Here is a 23,239-nt window from a genome sequence, read left to right as displayed (position 1 = left end):
TGGAGGTAATGATTTACTGTGTCTGGGCTGCTTGGAGGCAGCTTCAAGTTCTTCCCCTCCTCCTTTTTTTTCCCCCTGCTTCGTTCTCTCTTCTCTCCATCCTCCCTGTTTCCCTGCATGTCAGACACTTTATTTGCTGTCACTCTCTGTTTCTGTCTCTGCTATAAGTGTAAAAGTGATGCAACATACAAGGCCCATAATGGTCTTAAAAAATGGCCTTCAGTGCCCATCACCTGTGATTTGAGGGACACGATACAGCAGTGAGAACCCATCTAATTATGTTCACCTACTGTTGGAAGACTGAAAGTGATAGTATGGTCGCATGGAATTCACTGAAAAGAGATGCTGGGTTGTGGCTTAAAAGCCTCACTAAAATCAAATACTGGGCAACCAAATTGGAGTGGTTCTAATTCCTATTACAGATATTGATATTCATACTGATGATACTAAGTAGGTTGATAGAGCGAAAGGAAGAAAATGAAGATGGATGGATGGATCGAAGAATGGAAGGATAGAATAATGGATGGATGGATGGATGGAAGGATGGATGGATACCAAATCAATAACGCCACTTGAACAAACGTGTCACTTTCCGTGTTCCCTAGTACACACCAGTACACTGTGCTGGTACAACAACAATCAGCCGTGGACAGAGCTGAGCCCAGATTGCAGTGTCTGGTCTAAGAATGTCAATCAGTGCACCAACACAATAACCAACAGCCCTACCTCCAAAACCCATATTTAACTGGTTTCAAGTGAGTCAATGATTGACACTACAGGACACTTGGTTCTACGGGAGAGTAACGTACTTTCCATTCACATGGTATGCACAGCTATTGATCTTTACCATCTTTTGACTTGTAAGGTATACATTATTGATATGAGAACACATACGAAGATGGAATATTGATGAGGTGAATAAACGCGTCATAAACCCAGATTCACCCAGCTGTGTGTGACCTGTAAACACTGCTTTTCCCAAGTTCAGACGCGGTTCACACTGTTGATATTAAATGTTGTTCACGGTAGTTATGACAATGACTGAAGGGCAAAGGAGGTAGACGGAGAAGAGCTATCTGACAGCACCTTGACAGCGCAGCCAGGACACACGGCTCCTTCCCAGGGAAACACTTAATCCAGCTTTTAACAGCTTTGGTATCTGTACGTGTGTGTGTGTGTGTGTGTGTGTGTTTATGTGAGAAAAAGTGTATAGACGGGTGGGGCTGGTGCACTGACATACCTAATCCTTGTAAACTCTCAGAGCTGATGGAGAGTGTGCAGCTGCAGGCACAGATATTTGTTCGAGAGGAAGACAGGACTGTGTTTGTGAGTGTGTGGCGTAGGAAAAGTTGACGACACTGGCAAGGTGCGTGTTGTGTGCACGCACCTTAGAAATGTCTCTGTGTGATTGATCAATAGAATGGAAAGACTGTGACCCACCTCTGTTTATGATCACTCAAATATTAACTATGTTTTTAACATTCAGAGCACACACAGCCCTCTTAGTGATATGTGTCTCTTCAAATCTAATATATATTCTAATCACAGAGGATCCTCTCGCTACACAACTCAAAGAGCTTTGCCTGAGCGCTTTGTCTTCTCATTTTGGTTTTCTTTCTTTACACGTTTGCCTTTTTATTGTCATTGGGACAAGAGATCACTCAGATCCCTCACATGTGCATACACACATACACGCAAACACCATCATCTATATGTACCTCTCATCCTTGTTTGTCACTTTAAAGAGGTCACGTCTGGATGTTGTCACTATACTTATACAGTCAAGCAGTGACAACCGGGAATAAACACAGCAGACATTCATCTGTACGTGTATAATGGGTACACTTGACCTTTTACATTTGCATATTTATCACACTGACAAGCTTCTATTAGAGAGTTTATATTATGCATGTTTGACTGTATTTATCTTATCATTGGATAAATGCACACACACACACACACACACACACTTCAGACTCCTCATCCTCACCTACAAAGCTCTCTATTACCTGGCTCCCTCTCTCCTCACCTGTCCGAGTAATATAAACAAAGACCTTAAATCAGTTCCTCTGAATCAGCATCCTCTAACCACTCTGTTAGAATAGCAGGTCTTGCCATCTACCTATCATTACTGGTGTCATGGAGCGTGTAATTCTGACCTCACTGTATATTATAGCTGCAGAAAAACAACTTTCAAATACGAAATAAAGTTGTCGACGATAGAGTTGTAGTGCCACATAGTGAAAGGGAATACTGTGTTCTGGACTGGTTTCAGAAAATGACAGATATAGGGGATCTTCTGTTTTATAGATGACAGAAAAGACAGAAACAAACCTACAAGGATGATCATGGAAAGCGGAAAACAGAATAATACACTAAACTCCCAACCCCAAAAAAATGAACAAACAAAAAGTAAAACTGTGTAAAAATACAGCAAAGGGAGCGGGGAAAGCAAAAGGAATAAATGGATAATAAAGCGAGACCTTTGTGCATTCCTTGTTTGAGTCAGGGATTTCTGAGGTTTGGCGCTGGAGCTGGATTTATTTTACTCTTGGAATTTCACAGCACCGCTTTCTTTTGCCTTCTTCTCCTCCTTACTGGATGTGCAGAGAGATATTTGTATAAAAGATCGATGGGAGTTTTAGGAGCCCATCCTTACTTTAAGAGTTTCTGGTAAAAGGATGAGGGACTTTTTTTTTTTTTTGCGAAGGAGGAAGATATTCAATCCTGGTCGTTAAACAAGAGAATAGCGGCCTGGGATTGCCTTGTAAATGTCCAATCTGATGGTTGGAGTGCATATGTTTGGAGCACATAAACGGCAGGAGAGTGTACTGAACTACATGATATGGATTTTTTTCAGATATGGAAGAAATAGGATGCAGTTAAGAAACTACGACTTCTGTATAATCCTCTTTTTTCTTGCTTCTAACCTTATTTATACCATACTTTCAGAAAAAAACCTTCTTTTTTATAGTAATATACTCATTAATATATCATATTAACAGTGTTCTTGTATTAAGTATGAAGTATTAAGTCACACAACTAAATTTTTCAAAGTTTTAAGAAAATGCCATCTCATCACCATTCATTGACACTTTATTGAGTAGCTAAATCACTTTATGCTAGAATTGAATGTGCTGATGAGTATTTTAGTCTTTCAACAAAACAGACAAAACTAAAAACAAAGGATAGTAAATAAATAGCTAGATAATTGACTTGAACTTTCTTCTGTCTTTGAAAGTTTATCACTCAATTCATCTGTTTTTGTATATGACAGAGTCTTGACAGGTAAAGATCACACCCTTTGTTATATTACAGTATATTTGCAGAACTGCTCCACTTTAATTCCCTGTGAAGTTTTGCAACACTTTAAACCATAAAGTATGAGTGGAATGTCTGAGGGAGGCAGAGAGAGTTTCATGCCTGAAATGATTGACCACGGAGTAAAGCTGATAACCATCAAAACAGAGACGCAAATCCACAGATCTGGGACTTGTTCTTTATGTTGCATTGGTTTTCTTTTAATGTAACGCTGAAAATAGTTTTCATAGGTAATTTGGTGGATTTTTTCGACTTGTCTCAATAGAACTGACCTTAGAGTATTTTTTTACTATTCTCAGACAGATTATTTCACCATCATTGAATCCATTAGTTTTGTTTTATTAAGCTCTGCATGTGAGGCAGGAGTTCTATGTAAAAGGATTTAACTCCAAACATGCTTTTCTCTTTCAAAGTGATGTTGGCTATACTTCAGCAGTTGTTTAAATTCATAAGTTACAGTAGACCGTATAACAGCTGGTTTAAAGTGATGTCTGAAAAGTATGTAAGCTTGTTTATCTGGGTGCATGCCATGACCCATCTAACCATCTGCTTGAGCAGCTCACCGGCTTGGTTGGTGGTGATGGTGACAGCAGCGTACTGCCTCATCTTGGGTGCCAGTGGTGACACTCCATTCTGTGCTTCGATCTCGAAGGTGTAGTTGGTGTGGGCCAGCAGATCTCCCACCGTCACTGTGGTGTTCTGAAGGCCAGTGGCTCTTGGCAGGAAGCGAACGTTGCTCCGGCACGGCTCACAGCGCTGGGTCCCTGCGTTGCTGCCGTTAGCAGCGACCCCACGGCAGCGTTTGCAGAGGACAGTGAAGGTGATGTCCCTGCGCCCGCCGCTGTCTTCCGGCCAGTTCCATTCCAGGATTACTGAAGTCTCGTTGATGGAGGAGATGACATTTCGAGGAGCTGAAGGAGGGCCTGGTTGACAGAAAAGATGGGATTAATGGATATGTAAGACCAAGATATAGAGGTTTGTGTGCAAGGGGAGACGATTGAAAAAAAAGTATTGTCGAATCTCTTTGCAAAGTTTTCATTTTTCAGAAAGATAACATTCATAGAAGTTTGGTGATTAGTGATCAAAGGGTGTTTAGTATTTCATCTAAAGAAATTGGGACAGTCATTAAGGTAAAGTAGGTCATACTTTCCTTTGCCTCAAAGGTCCTCAAATTGCAAAAGCAGTGCTCCTTATTTTAAGCTAACCACTTAATAAGCGCTGTAAAACATATGCCCAAGTACCTTTGTCACAGTAACTTTGTGGTGGTGTGGAATACCATGCTTTAGTGTATAGGAATTTGTGTATCTAATACGACAGAGGTTTATTTCCCTCTTCCCTTCTGGATCAGTAAAAGGAAGAAAACAGCGTGACACAAGCTCCTGCACACAAAAAAAGCCTCTTACGAAAGTAGACTGACTCTAAAAGTAAAGACATCTTATTACTAACAGATTTCTCTGAATATTTCCAGACTTTTATATCAAAGCTAAGACTGTAATTACATGGAGGACAAAACAAAACTGCCAAGTAACTCTATGAGCTTGAGGAGCAGGAAAGAGTTGCTGGATTGTATTTGCAATGAAATGCTTTGTTTGGTGTGTTTGACAGACAAGACTTTACTTCATTCTGAAACTATGCTTAGCTCCTGACTTGGTAATCTGCATTTCTTTTTCTTGACTGAAAAGAAAGTCGAAAAGAGAAAGCCACAATCATTCAGCATGCACATTAAATAAAGCAACCCAAGATATGTGGGAGTTTCAAAATATGACTTCTGAGACTTAACCATCCGTCATTGAAGTCGGTAAATCAAGTGAAGACTGATAGACAATAAAACAGATGAAACGTGTATTCATCAGGAGTTTGGACCAGAATGAGGACACAGAGATTTGCCTGTGACTTTTGTTTTTGTTTTTTTAAAGTACAACTGAAAGCGCCTCAGAATTAAATAATACTTCGCTGAATCCTGACCCTGACAGTCATGGGCTCAACTCGCTGACTTCTCTGAATACATCAAACTACTGTAATCCCTCTGAGGTATAACCTGCACATGCATGCACATGATGTACACATGCAGGCAATCATAAACCAATTTCAAATGTCAATATAAAGAATGGGCATTGAGATGAACATATGACAAGAATTATGTTGTGTAAGACCTGAGGATGTGTGTGATTCTCCACTTCGGCACACAGGGACTGATATATTGATGATTCTCTGTAGGCTCTTCCCAGCCAGCTAATGTTTGCAGATGCTGAAACGCAAAGTCTTAAGAAAAAAAAAAAAGAAGGGTTTTACCCCTTTTTGTGTTGTTGAAAAAGTTTGAGCAATGTTAATAATCAGTTGGACTGGCACTTTCCATGCACTTTTGTACTAATTTGGAGGCAATGCTTGTGGGACGTCGGGGAATGCATTGATGCATTTTTAATTGTTGGAACTGAATTCTAGAGAGTAGACAAAATATTCCTCATACACTGCTGCGCAGCTGTTTAAAACGTCTCACGTTAGATATAACAGGAAATACCATAAGGTTGTTGAGGTATTATGGTTTTAGGTTCTCTCATATCACCTTCCCTTTGAGGTTCTTTTTTAGCCAATACGTGTGAGTTTACAGTTAATTCTAAAACAACCTTTATCACACTGCCAACAGTAAAATCCCTTCTGAGATAATCATGATGATTATCTTCTAACAATGTGTCTCTTCATCTGCAGCCCATTCGTCCCTCAATCTGTCCCAATGTGGTGAAATGTGCCTAGTTGACAAGATGGCGTTGAGATAATGACAACAGGGACCTGCCGTGACTGTCTTTCTAATTAGGATTCTGTCAATGGCTGTGGGCGTCAGACTGTGTTTTCTTCTTTTCACCGCACAATGAAAGGCTCTTTTTTCCCCCCCCTCCTCTCTCGCACGTTTAGAAACGGATGTATCTATAACCTGACATAAGGGAATGCAGAGATTTATAGTTTGATGGGGAATGCAGTTTGGAAGGTTTGCAGGGTGCATCTGCATCTGCAATCCATCTGCATCAGAGGAAGACAAAGGAGAACCATGCAGAGAGCAGGAAAAGGCTGATAAAGTGGTTGTGGTTTTGGTGACCTTTACATAAAAAACAAGGAATGTCATTGTTGTTTGTCTATTAAGCTTTTTTTCCCACCCAGTAAATTGGAAAACTGCACTTCAAACAATCTTCAAATGTTTTATAAGGAAAAATCTAATAATGAATGAAATCACGCTCCATAAACATTGTAAATCTTAACATGAGATCCAGCAAAGACTTCTTTGAGATGTTATTGTTGAATTTTAGGAGGAAATTGTGTTTTGTTTTTTGTGTTTTTTAGTTGATTGCCACTTTAAATGAAATTGCTTGGGGTTTTTTTGAAAGTCAATTTAAAACAATAACGCTATTGTTATAAACACACACACACACACACACACACACACACACACACACACACACCTCTATTTGCCCTTAACCTTCTTCCTACAACTTCCTCTTTCCCACTTTCCAAGCCCGGCACTTTTAACTGCTCTTTTGTAATACAATATAAAAAAGAGTAAGGTCTTTCACCTGCTTTTTTGTGAGGTGTCTTGGGATAACATTGGTTGTGAATTAAATCTATTCAGATTGATTGAAGATATGTTACATTGACAAATTTACTGTTCTGGAAAAATGATTCGGAGTGAACAGCATCTGAAAGCATTTAGAACATAATAGGACACTAAAACCCAGTGACAGCCAAACTAATGGCTTTAAACATCTCTCCAAGGCAGATCTCGTTCCATGTTTTATAGGCTAATGAGAAAAAATCCTCCCACACCACACTGAAGGGGATCTCTTGTCAGATTTCTGATAAAAAAATAACACGAGTAGCTGTGGTCAGGGAGAAACCTGCGTCACTCCAATAATCCAGTGACCCCACACGTATAAATCAAACAGACGCAAACGTTGTGTAAAAGCATACTTACGGGTGCAGGCCATAGAGGCCGGGTCTCCCTCAGCACGGAAGTAATTCTTCTCACAGCCACAGTGCAGCGAGCCCTCGTGGTGGGAGAGACTGTGGGGCGGACACTTTGAACACTCCATATTTCCAAGCGTAGATTTGTAGAAGCCCGCCCTGCACACTGGAGACAAAAGAACAGAGACAGAAACATGAGCATCGGGCTGAGCCAGCACATCTATAGCTACCTTATATAGATGTGTTTTTGTGAGAAAGCTTAAAACAAAAACGAGCAAGAAAGGACTTTATTTAATGCACCCTGCATGCATGCAGACAAACCACAAGAACAAGGCAGAATCTAAATTTCATGTTAATGGTACAGAAATCTATTGGCTGCTTATAAGAAAAAACAATAATTCTCTGAAACGTCTTTGTATCTATTTCACTCCCTCTTCTTCTCGCAGAGGGCACAACATGAATAATGCAAATTGTCCCTTCAGATAAAAGGGCTGCTCTCTTTAAATATCGTTGGTATTAAATCTGCACTCAGCAGCTCTTTTAACTCCTACACACTATAAATCTGTTGCAATCTGTATAAGTAGGGTGACACTCCACCTGTGTACAGTATATCTTATGTGTTAGTGTGTCTGTGTGGGAAGGAAGATCAAGGCGGGTAAAAGACTTTCCCTTCTGCCTCATTGTCTTGTATTTAGTTAGTTCCTCTCTTATAGCTCTACTTTTCTTCTCTCCGCTTCAATGCAGAGCTTCACAACACATCACAGGATTGAAGAAGCAAATAGAACATGGCTCATTTTCAGTATACTCGAAAAGTGAATGTTATTGTGTATGAAGAGAAAAAAAAACAAACATTTCGGCAAATCTTTGAAAACTGAATCAAATCAGATCAGAGGTGGACAAGACTGATTGATCTGGACCTTGTTTTTATTCACAACACAAACATGGACGTTTTACAGTAATACAAAACAGTTGCAGACATTTTGATTCCTCTTTCTCTCCACACACACAGAGCAGATTTTTTATTTTTTTTTTGTAAATGGTGAAAAGCAAGCCAGCAGAATGTGTGGGCTCAGCAGAACAGGTCTGACAGATCCCAGTGGTGGACAACACACCTCTGCAAAAGCCAACACTGCTGATACTACTGCCATATCCATCACTGACACTGGCACCCCAAGGTCCCTGTGCTGCACTAAATACTCCTCTACCGAGTTTGCGTGTGTGTAAGTATGATGTTGTGCCAGTTTGTCTGTATGTGTATGTGTGCGTGTGTGTGTGAGAGACAGTATGATGGTGTGCAAGTGTGTCTGTGTGAGTGTGTGTGTGTGTGTGTGTGTGTGTGAGAGAGACAGTATGATGGTGTGCAAGTGTGTGCGTGAGAGTGATAGTATGTGAAGTGGGTTTAAACAGCCCTGTATGATCCTACTGATGGAATGACAACCACGACGCTTGCTGACACACACAAAACAGACCACCCTGATTGGAGGACACGTCAGGAAATTGGACCTGACAGCCATTGCCTAGAGCCAATCAGGTAGCAGAAGCAACAAGATAACCGCTGGGTCAGCAGAAATGGAACAGAAAACAGAAGTCCTGATAAAATAGGAATTCATCTTGTAACAGTGGCTGATTCTTAATCTGACCCCCTTCTTTATAGGCAATCTTTGGCAAAACAGCTCATCTCTGGAAAACGCCTAAGTAAAAAGCCCTCATTATATTTATTAGAAAGTAAACCACTGCAACTGTTTCCATTTAGCTACTGCTTACTGACTCCTGGCATTGATTTAAAAGCTGTTTTTAAGCCAATCAAAAGGTACGTGTTTTCAATGGTTTGTTGTCTTTCATCTTTTTTTAAATCAGACTGTGTATGCTCATTCCCAAGCCCAGTGGATCCTTCTAAATAGTCTAAATCTGCTTTAAAAATGGCTCTACATTTTATAATTAACTTTTTTGTAAAAGCTGAGTGCTTTCCCTAAAATGCTTGGTCACAGTTGTTTTTCACAACTACAACTCACACAGGAGTGAATGGTGTATTGCTGACCTTTAGATCATTTCTGAAGGCCTGAGAATGTGTCCAACATTTCTCTGCTATTGCAGAGAAATGTTTTTTTTTATTACTGTTTTCAACTCAAAAATGGAGAAAGTGCTACAGCAGCAAAGCAGGAATCATCACCAAAAGAAAACATCACAGTGCACACTTAAATGAGATACAAATGTAAAAAATGTTAGCATCAAAAACAGTTAAAAGGGCTACAGATGTTACTTAAAAACTGAAGTCTGTATCAGCTGTATGAACACTATCATGCACACAGTGCATACAAGGGTGGACATGTTGTAAATTACTTTGGTAATGTAAGATTTACCATGTGGCCGTCTGGAGTAACATTTCATGTTTCTAGACTTGGAAAAAAAAAGTGACAACACAAACAGGCTCATTTCCACTTGAAAGTTAAAAACATAAGGGTTTTTGAGTGCTTTTAAATTTATTAGGCACACAGTGGATCTCATAAACAGTCAATGTTAAAGTTAATAACTAAAGCTGCACTCACAGTATGAGGTTTTCATATGATAGTATAGTGATATGTTGTATTTTCTTGACCGCAGTCCTAAAAATATTTTTATAACAGCTGGAAAAGGATAATAAAGGTCCCGTTTCTTCCCTGTGAGTGTGCCAGGATAAGAAGCAGCTCTGACAGAGGCTGATGGTAAAATCAGACTCAGCTCGCAGGAGGTTAACTACTTATCTAAAGGAGAACCAAGGTGTGTTTCACTGACATTCAGCAGCAGTGTGTGCAGACATAAGAGGATAGTATGATATCATGTGTGTGGTGGGGGTATTTGTGTGTGTTTGTGTGTGTGTGTGTGTGTGTGTGTGTGTGTGTGTGTGTGTCAGCCCCAGGAGAGGAAACACAGCACCTCTTCAGATGACAGTATGTAAGATTAATTAAAAGATGTGTGTGTAGACACTGTATGTGTGACAAAACCATGGACTCAGAGCATTACTACTTTAACAAATAAAAAGAAAAGAAAATATGTGCGGAGAAAGAAGCGGATTGACATTGACCCCTAAAATCATCTTTTACTTATTTCCAAATCAATAACGGCAGTAGAACAGAATCTCTGTCTCATGTAAGTACTCTGTTGTAATACACACAAACACTGTCACGCATGCATATACAGTTGCAGCAGTCACATGATCTTGTGGCTGTAAAATAACTGGGGCTTCAATGTGCTCGATCAATACTCCAGGTCATAGGACACCCTCATCAATAATGAACATGACTGCGACATGGTGCTGGTGCACATGCAATCTCTCTTTAATATGCTGGTGGAAAACCAGACCTGACCTTGGAGGTTTTTCGTGGGATCACTTCAAAAGAAAACAACCAGAATCCATTGTCCAAATTAGAGTTTCTAAAGCCAAGAAAGTTGAGGATTTTAGTGTAAAACCGAACATGTGGTGGCACCCAGGCTAACAAAACATCGCTGGGAACAAATGAGAGAATGTTCCATTCAGTTCCATATAATTAAATTAAAAGCTGCTACCATCACACACTAAAACATCACTGATTATTCCAAGCAATAGATTGATGACCTCTTGACCTCTTTGGTTTGTTGTAAATTAATGTGTATGTCACATCCGGAAGGTATGAAAAAAACAGCTGTGCTTGAGCTCTTCTTGTCAGCCTAAACAAACGCTTTGATTGTGCTCCCCATCTCTTGCTCTCCTTCTTTCTCAAAAACTTCAAGGCTCAGTGTAGCTTCTACCACAGTCAGAGCAAAAACACAGACCCAACAACTGATTTCCTGTTTCCATACCACATCGCCTCTTTTCCTTTTCAATCCGACAACATCACATTGACTTTCACTCCCTCTCTCCACCCATTCCATTTTCCTCCGTCTCCACCTCCTCCTCATCCTGCCCAGCCTCTTCCACTTCTTTTCTGTGGCTTTCCCTTCTCTTTCTTTCACTCCATCCTTCTTTCCTTAATTGGAAAAGCTCTCTTTGAAATAGAAAAGTTATTTACTTTGACAGCTTAGGCATTTGGCTGGCGGTCTTATCCGGAGCCACTTGTAATGTTACTGGAAACATGGCAACAGTAAACATGTTGCCCCCTGCCATGAAATCCCCTTTTGGGCCAACCAGTAACAAGTTACAGAGATCTGAAAAAAGTCTTTCATGAAACAATTATGCATTATGGTGGGAAATTTCCACTGCCTTGTAATTATATCATTGCTTAAAAGCAGTGCATCATGGTCTAACATGGTGCTTATTGGACCAATCACTTTTTAACAATGTCTTTATGATCATTTACAACTTACCTGAATATCAGAAACTTTGGCTGTTAAGTATTCGTGTAAGGGTGTAATAAGATTTTGAAATTTTTTGGAAAATTTTCCGCGAGTAATTACATTACCTCTAATATATTCAAAAGTTATCAAAGCCAGAGAAATATTTAGTTTTTAAAGATGTTACGACTCGTGTCTTTCATGGTGACTGCCATGACAGAGCCACAATAAAAGGCATTACATGTTCATCGTTGCTGTGGAAACAACGGATGTTACGGCAAAGACTGCTGTATAAGTAAGCGGGAGGTGTGACTGAAAACTGCCGTACTGTTACTATTATTATTCAGTTACACCCTTTCATGGTCAACTTAAAGTTCAATTTCTAGGGGGGGATGAAGTAGCAGAATGAATCACACCCATGATTCGCCACCAGCCTCAACATCATCTTTTGCTGTTTGGATTGAGAGCTCCCTGGAGAATTTAGAAAGAGAGAGAATTTACCTACTGAGCAGTGTTGGGTTTGTTTTTTGTTTCAAATTCTGAAGACATCTAACAATGGCACAAAACTGGACACTGGTAACTGCATATGAAAATAGTTGCATGTATCAAACCTAGGGTGAATTCACAATAAGATATAAAAACAAGCACAATCTTGAATGAAAAAAATAATGTGATGTAATGTGAAAAAAAGTCCAAAAGTGACACAGAAAACATTTACAATGCACTACAACCAATTTGTTAAACCTAATATGTCTGTAATCCAACAAACATAATTTGTCATTTTCAGACATAAATTGCAGCAATTGTCATAATTGAGCTGTTCCTTAGGGCCAATTGCTACACATTCAATGTCTCTTATGCTCAAATAATTTGTCATTTACCATGATAATCACATTTGTAACAAAGATGAGTATTTCCATTCATCAGTATGGCAGACATATGTGGGTTTGCTTGCCAGCAGGGAAATTATTTTGTACATCTGCGAGGTTCCACAGCCAGTATTCATCAGCAGTAAGACACATTAACTACCAGCGACGGCGAGGACAGCTGCCAAAGCTAATCAGAATATAACAAAGTCGCACTGGTCATAATTGCTGATGAGTTTATACTGTGGTCATTTCAGTCCTGTGCTGGCACAGCATACTCTAGCTAAAGGACCAGGTGGGATTTAGCAGCCATATCAGCAGTATTTAGTGGTTCCTTTGTAGGAGTTCAGAATGTTAACACAATGTTCAGTCACGGCTGAATTTCAATACTTTTAGGTGAAATAATCTGAGGCAGATTATAAATGGAAAAAAGAATGTTATCATAGAGACATCTTGCACTGCTTAATAAAGAGTCCAACATTGACATATTTAAAAATAAAATACCCTTTTTTGAATTCTTGCCTGGTCATGCAAACACAATTGTGAATGCTAAATAATTTCAATATCCGTCCAAGAGAACCAAACATATTCAATGAAATGACTGCATTATAACAACAGTACAGCTAATAATATTTTCCATAAAGCGCTGCATTAAACCAGCTCTGTCAGAGTAAAACTGGGAACCATTCCCACTTTCACAGAGCACCAAAAATGTGCCACTTGATCTATTTCTGACCCCAGTGTGCACTTCTGTCATTCTGTCAGGATGACCTCATGGGCTGCATTTTCAACAGCCATAGAAATGAAGCACTTGGCTCCATCAGCTGAGTATTGGAGGGCCAGATTGGAGTTTGTGATGCTAACTGCAGGCTAATGGCCTGAAGAGACCTCGCCATTCAAGTCTGTTTATCTAAGCACACTCAAAGAGGCTCTTCTCCAGCCTAGATGTTCTGTGTTTCTGAGTGTGTGTGTGTGTGTGTGTGTGTGTGTGTGTGTGTGTGTGTGTGTGTGTGTGTGTGTGTGTGTGTGTGTGTGTGTCCTAAATGCTAATCATCATTCCACACAAGCACCAGCATTTTTTGTCAGTGTGAACAAGTTATTTTGTGTGTATTGCATCTGCGTGTGTGTGTGTGTGTGTGTGTGTGTGTGCGTGTGTGTGTGTGTGTGCTTGTGCATGTGTGTTCCCTTCAATTGCATGTGTGTGCGAAAATTGGCAAAGCTTAATCAAGTGATCTGATCCAACACCAATTTGCATAATAATGCAGACGATGAGCAGGATAAGGGGAGGAACAGAGGAAGCAGAGGAAGATGAGGGGAGGTAGAGGAGGATGTGAGGAGGACCAGGGGGAGGGAGTGCAAGGTGAGGACGGAGGACAGTCTACATTGTCTGTTTTACACTATTGTAGAAAGGAAAGTACAAAGGAAACACATGTTTGAAATCCACACAAGCACATTATCATCATAAAAGGAACAAAGAGTGTGTGTTTTGTGTATGTGTTTCAAGGTTTTATGACTTTAACAAACTGTGAGATTGTGCGCCCTTTCCCACAATTACAGCTCCCATTAACACAAAGAGGTAAAGAGTGAACGTATTAATGTAATCAAATCATCAAACAAGCAATTGTGGCCAGAGCCCGCTCCCTGTTCCAAATGAGATTTTGAAAGTAGCAAATGTTGGCCTTCCTACAGCAGTGCAACTTTGATGATTACAAGGACCGGAGATTGATCCCCTGTCTTTGTTTCCTCTGCCTCACTTTTATGTTGATGGAAAGCAGTTGAGAGGAAAGTGAGCAGAATCAACACATCGGTTCTGTATAAAGCGAGATTGTAAAGCTCAAATATCAAGTTTTTTTTAGGTTAATTGGAAATTTAAAAGAACGTTTTAAAAAAGAGAACATTTCAGGTTAACTTTTACTGTATAGGAGCGCAGATTGCCGAGCAGTTATGCCGTGCCTCATGTAAGGAGGCAGTATCTCTCTGAGTGGGTGGCCAAAGTTCTAGTACGACCTGCAGCTCCTTTCCTGCATGCCATTCCCTACTCTCTCTCCTGATTCCCTATTCTATCCATTGTCCTATTAAATAACTGCTCAAATTATCAAAAATTGTTTTCAAGCATGTGCAATCTACTGCAAGCTTTCTGTTATGTTTCTATAGATATTTGTGTTCGCTAAAAAGAAAAAAAAAAAGCATTTTAAAATTCATATACAGAAATTATCATCATCACATTAATGCAAGTCGCTTAAAAATAATACTATGATAATACTATTGCATAATGTAAAAATATTAACAATAACACATTTTATTTATAATGCACTTTACAGTTCAAGCAAATCTCAAAGTGCTACAATTTTGACACTTGGCTTCGTTTCTCCGAACTTAATAAATGGAGCATGTTTGTTCTCAATATGTGTGTGTGTGTGTTGGAGTGTGTGTGTCAAAGATTGCCGTTGTATGAAGGACAATAAACTGGGGCAAAACAGGGCAAGCACTGTACAAACCCCACACACGCAGAGGCATGGATCAACTCCCTGCTGTATCCATCAAGGATGCAATAACTGTTCCCAACTCTCTCCACACTCCAGAGGTTAGCCAGGTCAGTCAGAAAATCCAGGACAACCAGCGCAGCAGCACAAACACTCAGCAAACAGACACACACACCTACAAACACACACACACACACACACACACACACACACACACTTACACAGCCTTGCGATGGATGTGGGGAGACAGGACGTTAGTGCACACATAAACATGGGGAGATAGGAGCTGAGACAAAGGACAAAGAGAGGATGAAGAAGGTTGTGGGTAGGGGACACGGATGGAGAGAGTTGTAAACCACAGCCAGAACATAACAACACATGAACAAATTCCCAGACTATGCACACACCTCAACAATAAACCCATTGGTGTCAATGCAACACACGATAGGATTACAACTGTTAGCATGTCCTGGGAACTAACACGCCGAGATGTGTGTCCATGTATGCGTTTTGTTGTGAAGATGACACTGACCTCTCATTGCCCCCTCACTTGTCCAAACACAGATACACACATGTGCATTCCTGCTACACTCCCTGGAAACATACACTGCACAACCAACCAGGCCTTAAAACCATTTGCCTCCACTCATCCTTTACAGGACTATTGTGCTGCTTTGAATACAACCGATAACCAGTGGTGTACACCAAACACACTTATTCAGCTGGTGATTTAGAACTGGACAGGCCATTGTGCAGTAATCCGATGTGTCACAATGGTAGCTGTTGGCAACAATGTCCCCATTTCCATGCTGGAATGGGACAATTGATGTGGAAGAGGGCAAGACATTTGAACAAGTACCTTTACTCAAATCTCATTTGAAATGAATGAAATGTTGTTTATTACAAAGTCACAACAGATAATGACAGCAACTATGTACAAGACAACAACCACAACAACAACAACACAAAAAGACAAGAACAGAAAATAAAACCCTTTTTGTCCATGGTGGGCCAAAGGCACTAAGTGGCCACAAGAGAGGCAGGTTGGAAAGACAGGGAGATGTTACAGATCATCATTCTTATTACTGTCTTAGATGATTAGACTTGCCTCCATACTTTGCATACTGTCACCAGGTTGTGATTCTACTGTACAACTTTGCTCTATTGGTAGTCAATGAGACATCTAGTCCACCATTGACAATTCAGGCCGTATAGTCATTGACAGCAATTGTCAAAGATGTCCATAAACCAGTTGTGTTTGTCGCAACATTCCTGTCTGCAAATTTTACAGTTCATTATTATTTTCTTCTTCGAAGACAAAAAAAGAGTTAATGCTGATGTTGTGTAGCCCATAGAGCACTGAGGAATATGACATTTCTGTAATCTGTAAAATGTCCCCAACCCAAACCAGAACAAGACCAAGTTCACAAGTGGGCCAATCTAATTACAATCATGCCAGCGTAGTTCAGAATAGTTTTCAATGTTTTTTTGTTTTGTATTTATGAAGTGTAAATAAACTTCCTTATGGACACTTTCCTAACTCACACTGTTCAAGGCTGTTATTCATTATCAGTTATTAAAAGAAAGTATTAAATTTTTTTATTTATTAAATGCTTCACGGTTTCATCTCACCACAAGCAGAGGTGAGCAAATGTCCTTTTCCCATTGTGATTTGTTGGAGGTCAGAGCTGTTAGGGAGACGTGGGATAGTAACATACAGTATAACACAAAGATTAGAGTAGATTATTCCTTTTAGCAATGACAATAGGAAAATGGATGTTATATTGTAACATGTTCTTCTTTAGCCACTCAAGTACCTTATTATTTCTGTAGCTGTATGACTCTAAAGTAACGGTTATTTAGATTAAATATAAAGACTAACTTTACTGTTATATGATAACAGTCATCAGATCAACTTGCAGAGGTAAGTCAAATAAACTCGAAATGCAGTGTTGTATTCTTCGACCACTGAGAGCAGTCTGGATAATGTGTATCAGCAGGTGTACAGATGGACGAATAGAACAACTGGTGGAAATTGATGGAGTGTAAAATAAAGAGGGTGAAACATGAAGTTGAAATTCCACGTGCAGCTATAAACACTGAGTAAATATGTAACTTTATGTGTGGGTCTGTGTGTGTGTGTGGGCTAGGTCCTTTTTTTGGGGCCACTGTTTATAGTGACAAGCAACACCAGAGCAGTTTTATTGACCAGTGCCAGAGTGAGCACTCTCTCTACTTAAAGAGAAAATAGGCCATCTACAACGCTGCTGGACACACACATTCACACACACAATGATGTTGACCCACTTCACTCAATGTGCTCAGTCGGCAAGGCTTACAATTGCTGAGAAGAAATTGATGTGAAGCACTTTTTATAATCGCATTAATGCAGGGCAGCATCCATGTGGTTTAAAATGTTTAAGGACACCGTTTTATAATGAGAATAAGAAATGTTATTTTTGATTTAATTCCAATGGAAATCCTTATCTGGAATTGATGTTTTTTGTTTTCTACAAATAATTAATTGCTCATAGTCTATCTTGGTATAACTATCATTGTATTACTACTTTTAATGCAATTATAAAAAAACACTTAGTGTGTGCATGAAGAAATCACCTCAGGGCATTGATAAAACCAGACTATGTTTTCATAATGTCATTGGCTACAAGAAATGTCAGTCATGGGCACAGTGCAATTGACCGTCACGACATTGGGTGGCACGTCCTTTCAACAAAGGCTCTCTTTGGCTGTTATATAAGCTGTTATGAAGTGTCATCAAAAGGTCAGCAGAGTTTTATTTTACACCTCTGTGGATTGCTATGGATGTAATGTGTTTCAATTAAATCTTCTACTGGATTGATGGGAATTGTGGGGACCCTGTTGGTGGAAAATTATGATCAAGAGAGTACAGTATTCAAGTGGCGAGTTCATGTGTAATATTGTTATAAGGTCCCTTTAACGCAGACTTTATGAGTTAGACAAATAATAGATAAAGTCCTTTTATGGAAAAAACTGATATATATTGATCAATGAGAGCAAAAAAACAACATGAAACTGGGCTGTCAGTCGACGATGGGCAGAATCTGACAAATGAGGTTTGACTATGTAAATACTCTGTCGGTGACAGGCTTACTTACTTGTAAGCTAAATTAACTTTTAACAGTGTACACGACTCTTTAGTGTCCATGCTCTGTGAATAGAGAATTATATGTCATTGCAGTCTCTCATGTCTATTGTAATTCAGATGACGAGACCGTATGGTTTCTGACATTGAGATCCAGCCAGGAAGGTGCTCCTTTGCCTGCTAAGGTCTGAGTGAAGAGTTGTAAAGCCCCCCTTAGGGAAAGACCACTTTCACTCCTGGACCACCTGAGGACAATTGAAGGACACACACACACAAACACACACACACGTTTATGCATATGCTGACAGACACCAACTCACAAGTCTCAGTATGCTGCTGCTGCCATATGGTAAAGAGCCCCAAGGCTCCTCTCACTTCAGACAACATGACATTGTGGCTCACATTGCCCACCGTGTTACTCTCACTGGGAACTGAACCACCCAGACTACAGAAAAGACACAAGCATGAGCTGAAAACTAAAGTGTAATAGAATTGTGCAGTTCAAATTGATTTACCAAGCATTATCAAATGTACTGTAGTTACATTGCACTTTTACACTACAAGTTACATTCACCCATTCAAACACTTAGGGTGGAGGGTACTCTGTAAAGTGCCCATCATTAATTAACTAATCCCATTGGTATACACTCATAAGCACAATGTTACAGTCAAAGGGATACAATTGGGGTTCAGTGATTAGCCCAATAAGATATGTGAACATGCATGATGATCTTAATATGCTTTACTTATACCGTGCAGTATAAGGGCTGTACCAAGCAATGCATACTATGATCTTAATACATGTTAAACAACTTTCTATCTATCAATAAGCAGCAATAAGGAGGGTATGAGGGACTCTTAGTAAATGACCTATTAGCCATCGACTATGTTCATACAGGGTAAGGTACTATTAATACACATAAAGGCAGGGTAGGTCATTTTCTCCAGATACACTTTTTAAGATTTTGGTTGAAATTGTCTTTAGGTCCTGACATTGCATGGGAGTGATGGGCGGGACTTTAAAGGGAGCACAGAGGGGAGGGGGCGGGTGAAGATGGAGCATGTAGAGAATGCTACTTTCAAAATAATGGTACTTTTCCAAAATTACCAACCCTGCCTTTAATAAGTAGCCAGTATGCTACAATCAGCATGCCAGTAAGTAACTGTCATCTCCAGTTTCAAACATCTTAACATCTGGTTTGCATTTGTTGCTATAGGAGACATCATTAAACACTGTACAAACAGGGACATGATCCATAAAGATTTATTCCCTTTCTAGTTTCCACCTTCTGCAGCTAAAACTGTATTTTCACTTTTAAATACACCTTGTACAGCCTGTGTTTTCATCCCATGCAATTCCAAAGCTTTTGACCTTTTCCGATTTGAAAACAGTCAGAGATGCAGGCATGTTGGAGCAAAAGGTGATAGAATTTCGAAGGTGGATGTGATCCCAAGGCCACAGGTGTAATGATAGAGTACAATGCAAGTTAAGCTAAAGGTACTTTAAAAAAAAATAATTAAAAAAAAAATCATAGCTCGCTTAATGTCACAACTATACCATCACACCAAGCCAAATATTTCACATGTATCTCATTAGTTTCAACCTTGAAGTGAACACCACCCTATGAATCACTGACAGAAGCAGGAAGGTCAGAATGTATTAGTTAAGGTCTGAGAATTCCTTTGTGTAGTCCAGACCTGAGGTGGCTAATAGGATTCCCCTGCATGCCGCAGGGAGTAATATGAAAGGCAATTTGATCATGTAACAATATTATAGTCAAATTTGCAACTCCATGCCAATGTTGCAACCTTCCGCTAACAGTGTTGTTGATCTCATTGGCATTGCTTGGTTCACATTGGTATGTCGTGACTTTTCTAACCTGAGATATTCTTTGGTATAAAAAAAAAAAAAAAGCAAGACTCTGGAAGTCACAGATGTGGATGTGTAAGTCAGGCAGAGAAATTCCTAAATAACCAGTACACCCAAACTGAACATTGAAAAACAGTTTAAATAACACTCTCACCCAAATTAACTTAAAAGAATGTTGCCATTCAACTTCTGTATGTACATAAAATACTTCTTGAATCAAATATAATCATATCACAACAGAAGAGAGAAGCACTTTAGACACAAAACCAACAAATGTTGAAAAGCTATGTATTTTCCGAGTTTTATTTGTATGCTTGGATTCAAGAGACAAGTTAACTTTTTGCCTTATTGTGGGTTATAATTATGAACTCTCACTGGATTTCCCCTCTCTTAAACCCATTGCATTTTGGGACAGATTCCAGTTCCAGGTCCCTCTGGAATGACTTAGAAGCTAGAGAAAATCAGGAATTCATAACAGAACATCTTAGTCCATGAGCCAGCGGGAGCACGAGTGCAAAATAATGGTGTCTCCTTTGGCAAGTGGGACAGTCAGTGTATTGGGAGAGAGTGCTAAACTACTATGTAAATCTGTGTCCAATCTGCGCACATTTAGAAATGTGTGCATCTGTGTGTATCCATAGAATGATATGTGTGTGTGCTTTTATGTGCGCTTGTGAGTGAGCTGCAGGATTCCTGGGGCAGGTGTCTCAGCAGTGGTTGGGGCAAAGCAGCGCTAAATCACTCCTCAACTGACACACCTCACCACAGGGTGCCCCGCCATGTGTTACTGCAAAAGGGAGGGCGAGGGAAAGGGAGAGAGGGATAGACCAAGGGTAGCGGTTACTGGGTCAGAGAGGGAGATAAACTTCTCTATAAATCAGCATCTTGAGATTTGTGTGTGTATGTGTGTGTGTGACAAAGAGACAGAGAGTGGGGGAGAATGTACATGCTATGCCCTTGGAAGTGTGTGTTTTTGTGTATTGTTTTGTGTATTTGTCAGTGTGTGTCTGTGTGGAAGTGACAGACCAGCGCAGGTGAGATACAGACAAGGCTAGACATCCTGGCACGAACCTAGAACACATCAAAGCTCTCGCCTTACTCCATCTACAACGTTCTTCTGGGTCTACCTCCCAACACCCTCAGCTGTTTTAGGGTTTTCAACTATACACAATTACTCACTCACATTGACTAAAGTATTGTTCTGCTTTTACACCTGCTATAACTGTGCAAATCGAGTGGAAAAGACAAAACACAAAGGGTTAAGTGCACCTATAACTGCACAGCCTAGTAACTGCACCGGTGTTGTTGCATGTTATGCCATTAATCAGGAATTTGGAGAACAGTTGGCCCCTCTCAAACGCTGTCTCATTGCAAAAAGCCTCTAATTCACAAACATCAGTGCTACTGGCCAAACGCAGTTTGCGAAGCAGTATAACAGATGTCACAAACTTTCCAGTAACGTGGAAAACAATTCCACCTCTGAATCACTTGATAGAATAATAATCTGAAAATGAAGTTTGTAAAATGTACTTAGACCTTCCTATTATCCACATAACCAGGGGTTTCATCAACCCAGTACCATCAGTGGCTCGACACTTCATCCACGTTTCTCTGAGTTGTTCTTGCTTGCTCCAATCAGGGAGGAAAATTAGTTTCGAATGGTGAAACTCATAGCACATGTTTTTAAGTGAGGCCTCAAAATAAAGTTGAAATAGTCTCTTCCTAGCTAATTATGTTTATGTGGACAAAATGTGGCTTCATCAGCATAAGAGAACAACTCTTTGCAGAGTAAAGGGGCAGCCTTTCTCCACATCCAGACGCGAAACAAGAGCAGACTGCATGAAGCAGGACAGCTTTTTTAGGGAATGTTTGGGCTAAAAATGCTTTGTGAAAAGTCCTTGAGACAGAGCAGACAGCAGGAGCAAATGATGTACAGTCTCCTGATTTCCTAACCAGCAGAAATGAATTTATTAAAAATCAGGCCGAATCCATGCGCTGCATAATTAACAAGTAACAGTTAGTGTTAATGATATCCTATTTTAAAAACAGTTTCAGTAGCAGAGGTTTTTGTCTGAATCACTTAGTATTTGTTTTTTTTGTAACTTACATGTTTATGTTCAGAGAGATGCACACCTGCCACAAACAAACAAACAAACATACTGTGTACACATACAGGCACATGTGTACACAACATGTTTCATGCATAGAGTGTGTTAGTAAGTCATCGATGATGACACAAGCATGGACAGTATTCACAGGGGTCCTTTCTAAATAAACTTCCTGTACTAATGTTAGAAACACACACATACACACACTCACACACTACGTGTACACAAACACTTGCACATTACAACGTTCTGCAAAGATTCATGAGAGCACTTACACAACACAGTAGAGACTTTAAGATTAAGAAAAATGACTTACATTAAAGCAATAATAAATAAACCGTATAGAAACTACTTGCAAAAAAAATTCAATTACTTTTCATAAAGCTGCAACAATTTGCAGCCTGAAGTGACCATCGGCTCCCAAATGAGAGTGTGCTTTTGTTGGCATACTGACTTTCAATAGCACAAAGAAAATAACACAGAACTTCTGTAACAGTATAGTAAAATGGGTTAATCGGATTCACACTCAAAAAGTCAAAATACAATCATTGAATTCCCTTGAGTGTCAAATGTATTTTATTACCCTTGCACAGGAATGATTCTGTCATGACTTTCTAAACTTTATTTCTCTGACTTTGTGTGCTTGAGGTGCAGTGTAGTGGGTGTTTTCTGGTGTTGGGGTTGAGCTCTTGAGATGTGCGGCATCAGCACAAGTGTGTATCCAGTGAGGAACCCTGCAGAGCTAACCTTAGTGGGAGTCTTTGGAGCCCCAGCTCAACCCAGTGTGACACGACAGTTGAATAAACCAGATTGAAGTTGTCATCCTCTCCCAAAGCAATGCTTACAGGTTTCCCCTGAGATGCTGTTATGTGCAAAAACAGTTTGCAAAGTCTGACAATCTGATAATGTCAGAGACAAACGTGCTGCAAATTATAGACTCAACACAGGCACAAAGTTCGAGAACTGTTCAACTCACACACAGTGTTTTTCTATTTTTATCAAACTTGGATCACAAAAAAAAAGGTGGATGTACCCACATATGCATACACAGAAACACAGATCGTAAGGAGAACTTATTTGGGCAGCATTGTACAGTTGATATGGGCCTTTTAGTAGAAATCAAATACTGTCCGGACTTTGACATCCATTGTTGCCCGGCCAACCACAGCTAGTGAAACTTAACGCAACACTCTGTAAAACCTTCAATGGAAGTAGCCTTGACCCGTCTT

The 23,239-nt window shown here is 39.8% G+C and overlaps 1 protein-coding gene across 4 annotated transcripts in view; it reads right to left on the bottom strand.

Annotated features, from left to right (window-relative positions):
- epha3 (eph receptor A3) overlaps positions 1–23,239 on the bottom strand; it is a 97,535-nt gene that overhangs the window by 39,871 nt on the left and 34,425 nt on the right. For all 4 annotated transcript variants that reach the window (XM_079357759.1, XM_079357757.1, XM_079357758.1 and 1 more), the window contains exons 4-5: positions 7,283–7,438; positions 3,885–4,244 (exon numbers count right to left, since the gene is read on the bottom strand). In XM_079357759.1, coding sequence (XP_079213885.1) covers positions 3,885–4,244; positions 7,283–7,438 — 516 coding nt within the window. The remainder of the gene's footprint in view (positions 1–3,884; positions 4,245–7,282; positions 7,439–23,239) is intronic.

This window comes from Symphodus melops (genome assembly GCF_947650265.1).
Source record: "Symphodus melops genome assembly, chromosome: 12".
NCBI lineage: Eukaryota > Metazoa > Chordata > Actinopteri > Labriformes > Labridae > Symphodus > Symphodus melops.
Note: the sequence above shows the minus strand (reverse complement) of the source record. Positions and strands in the feature narration are given on the sequence as shown.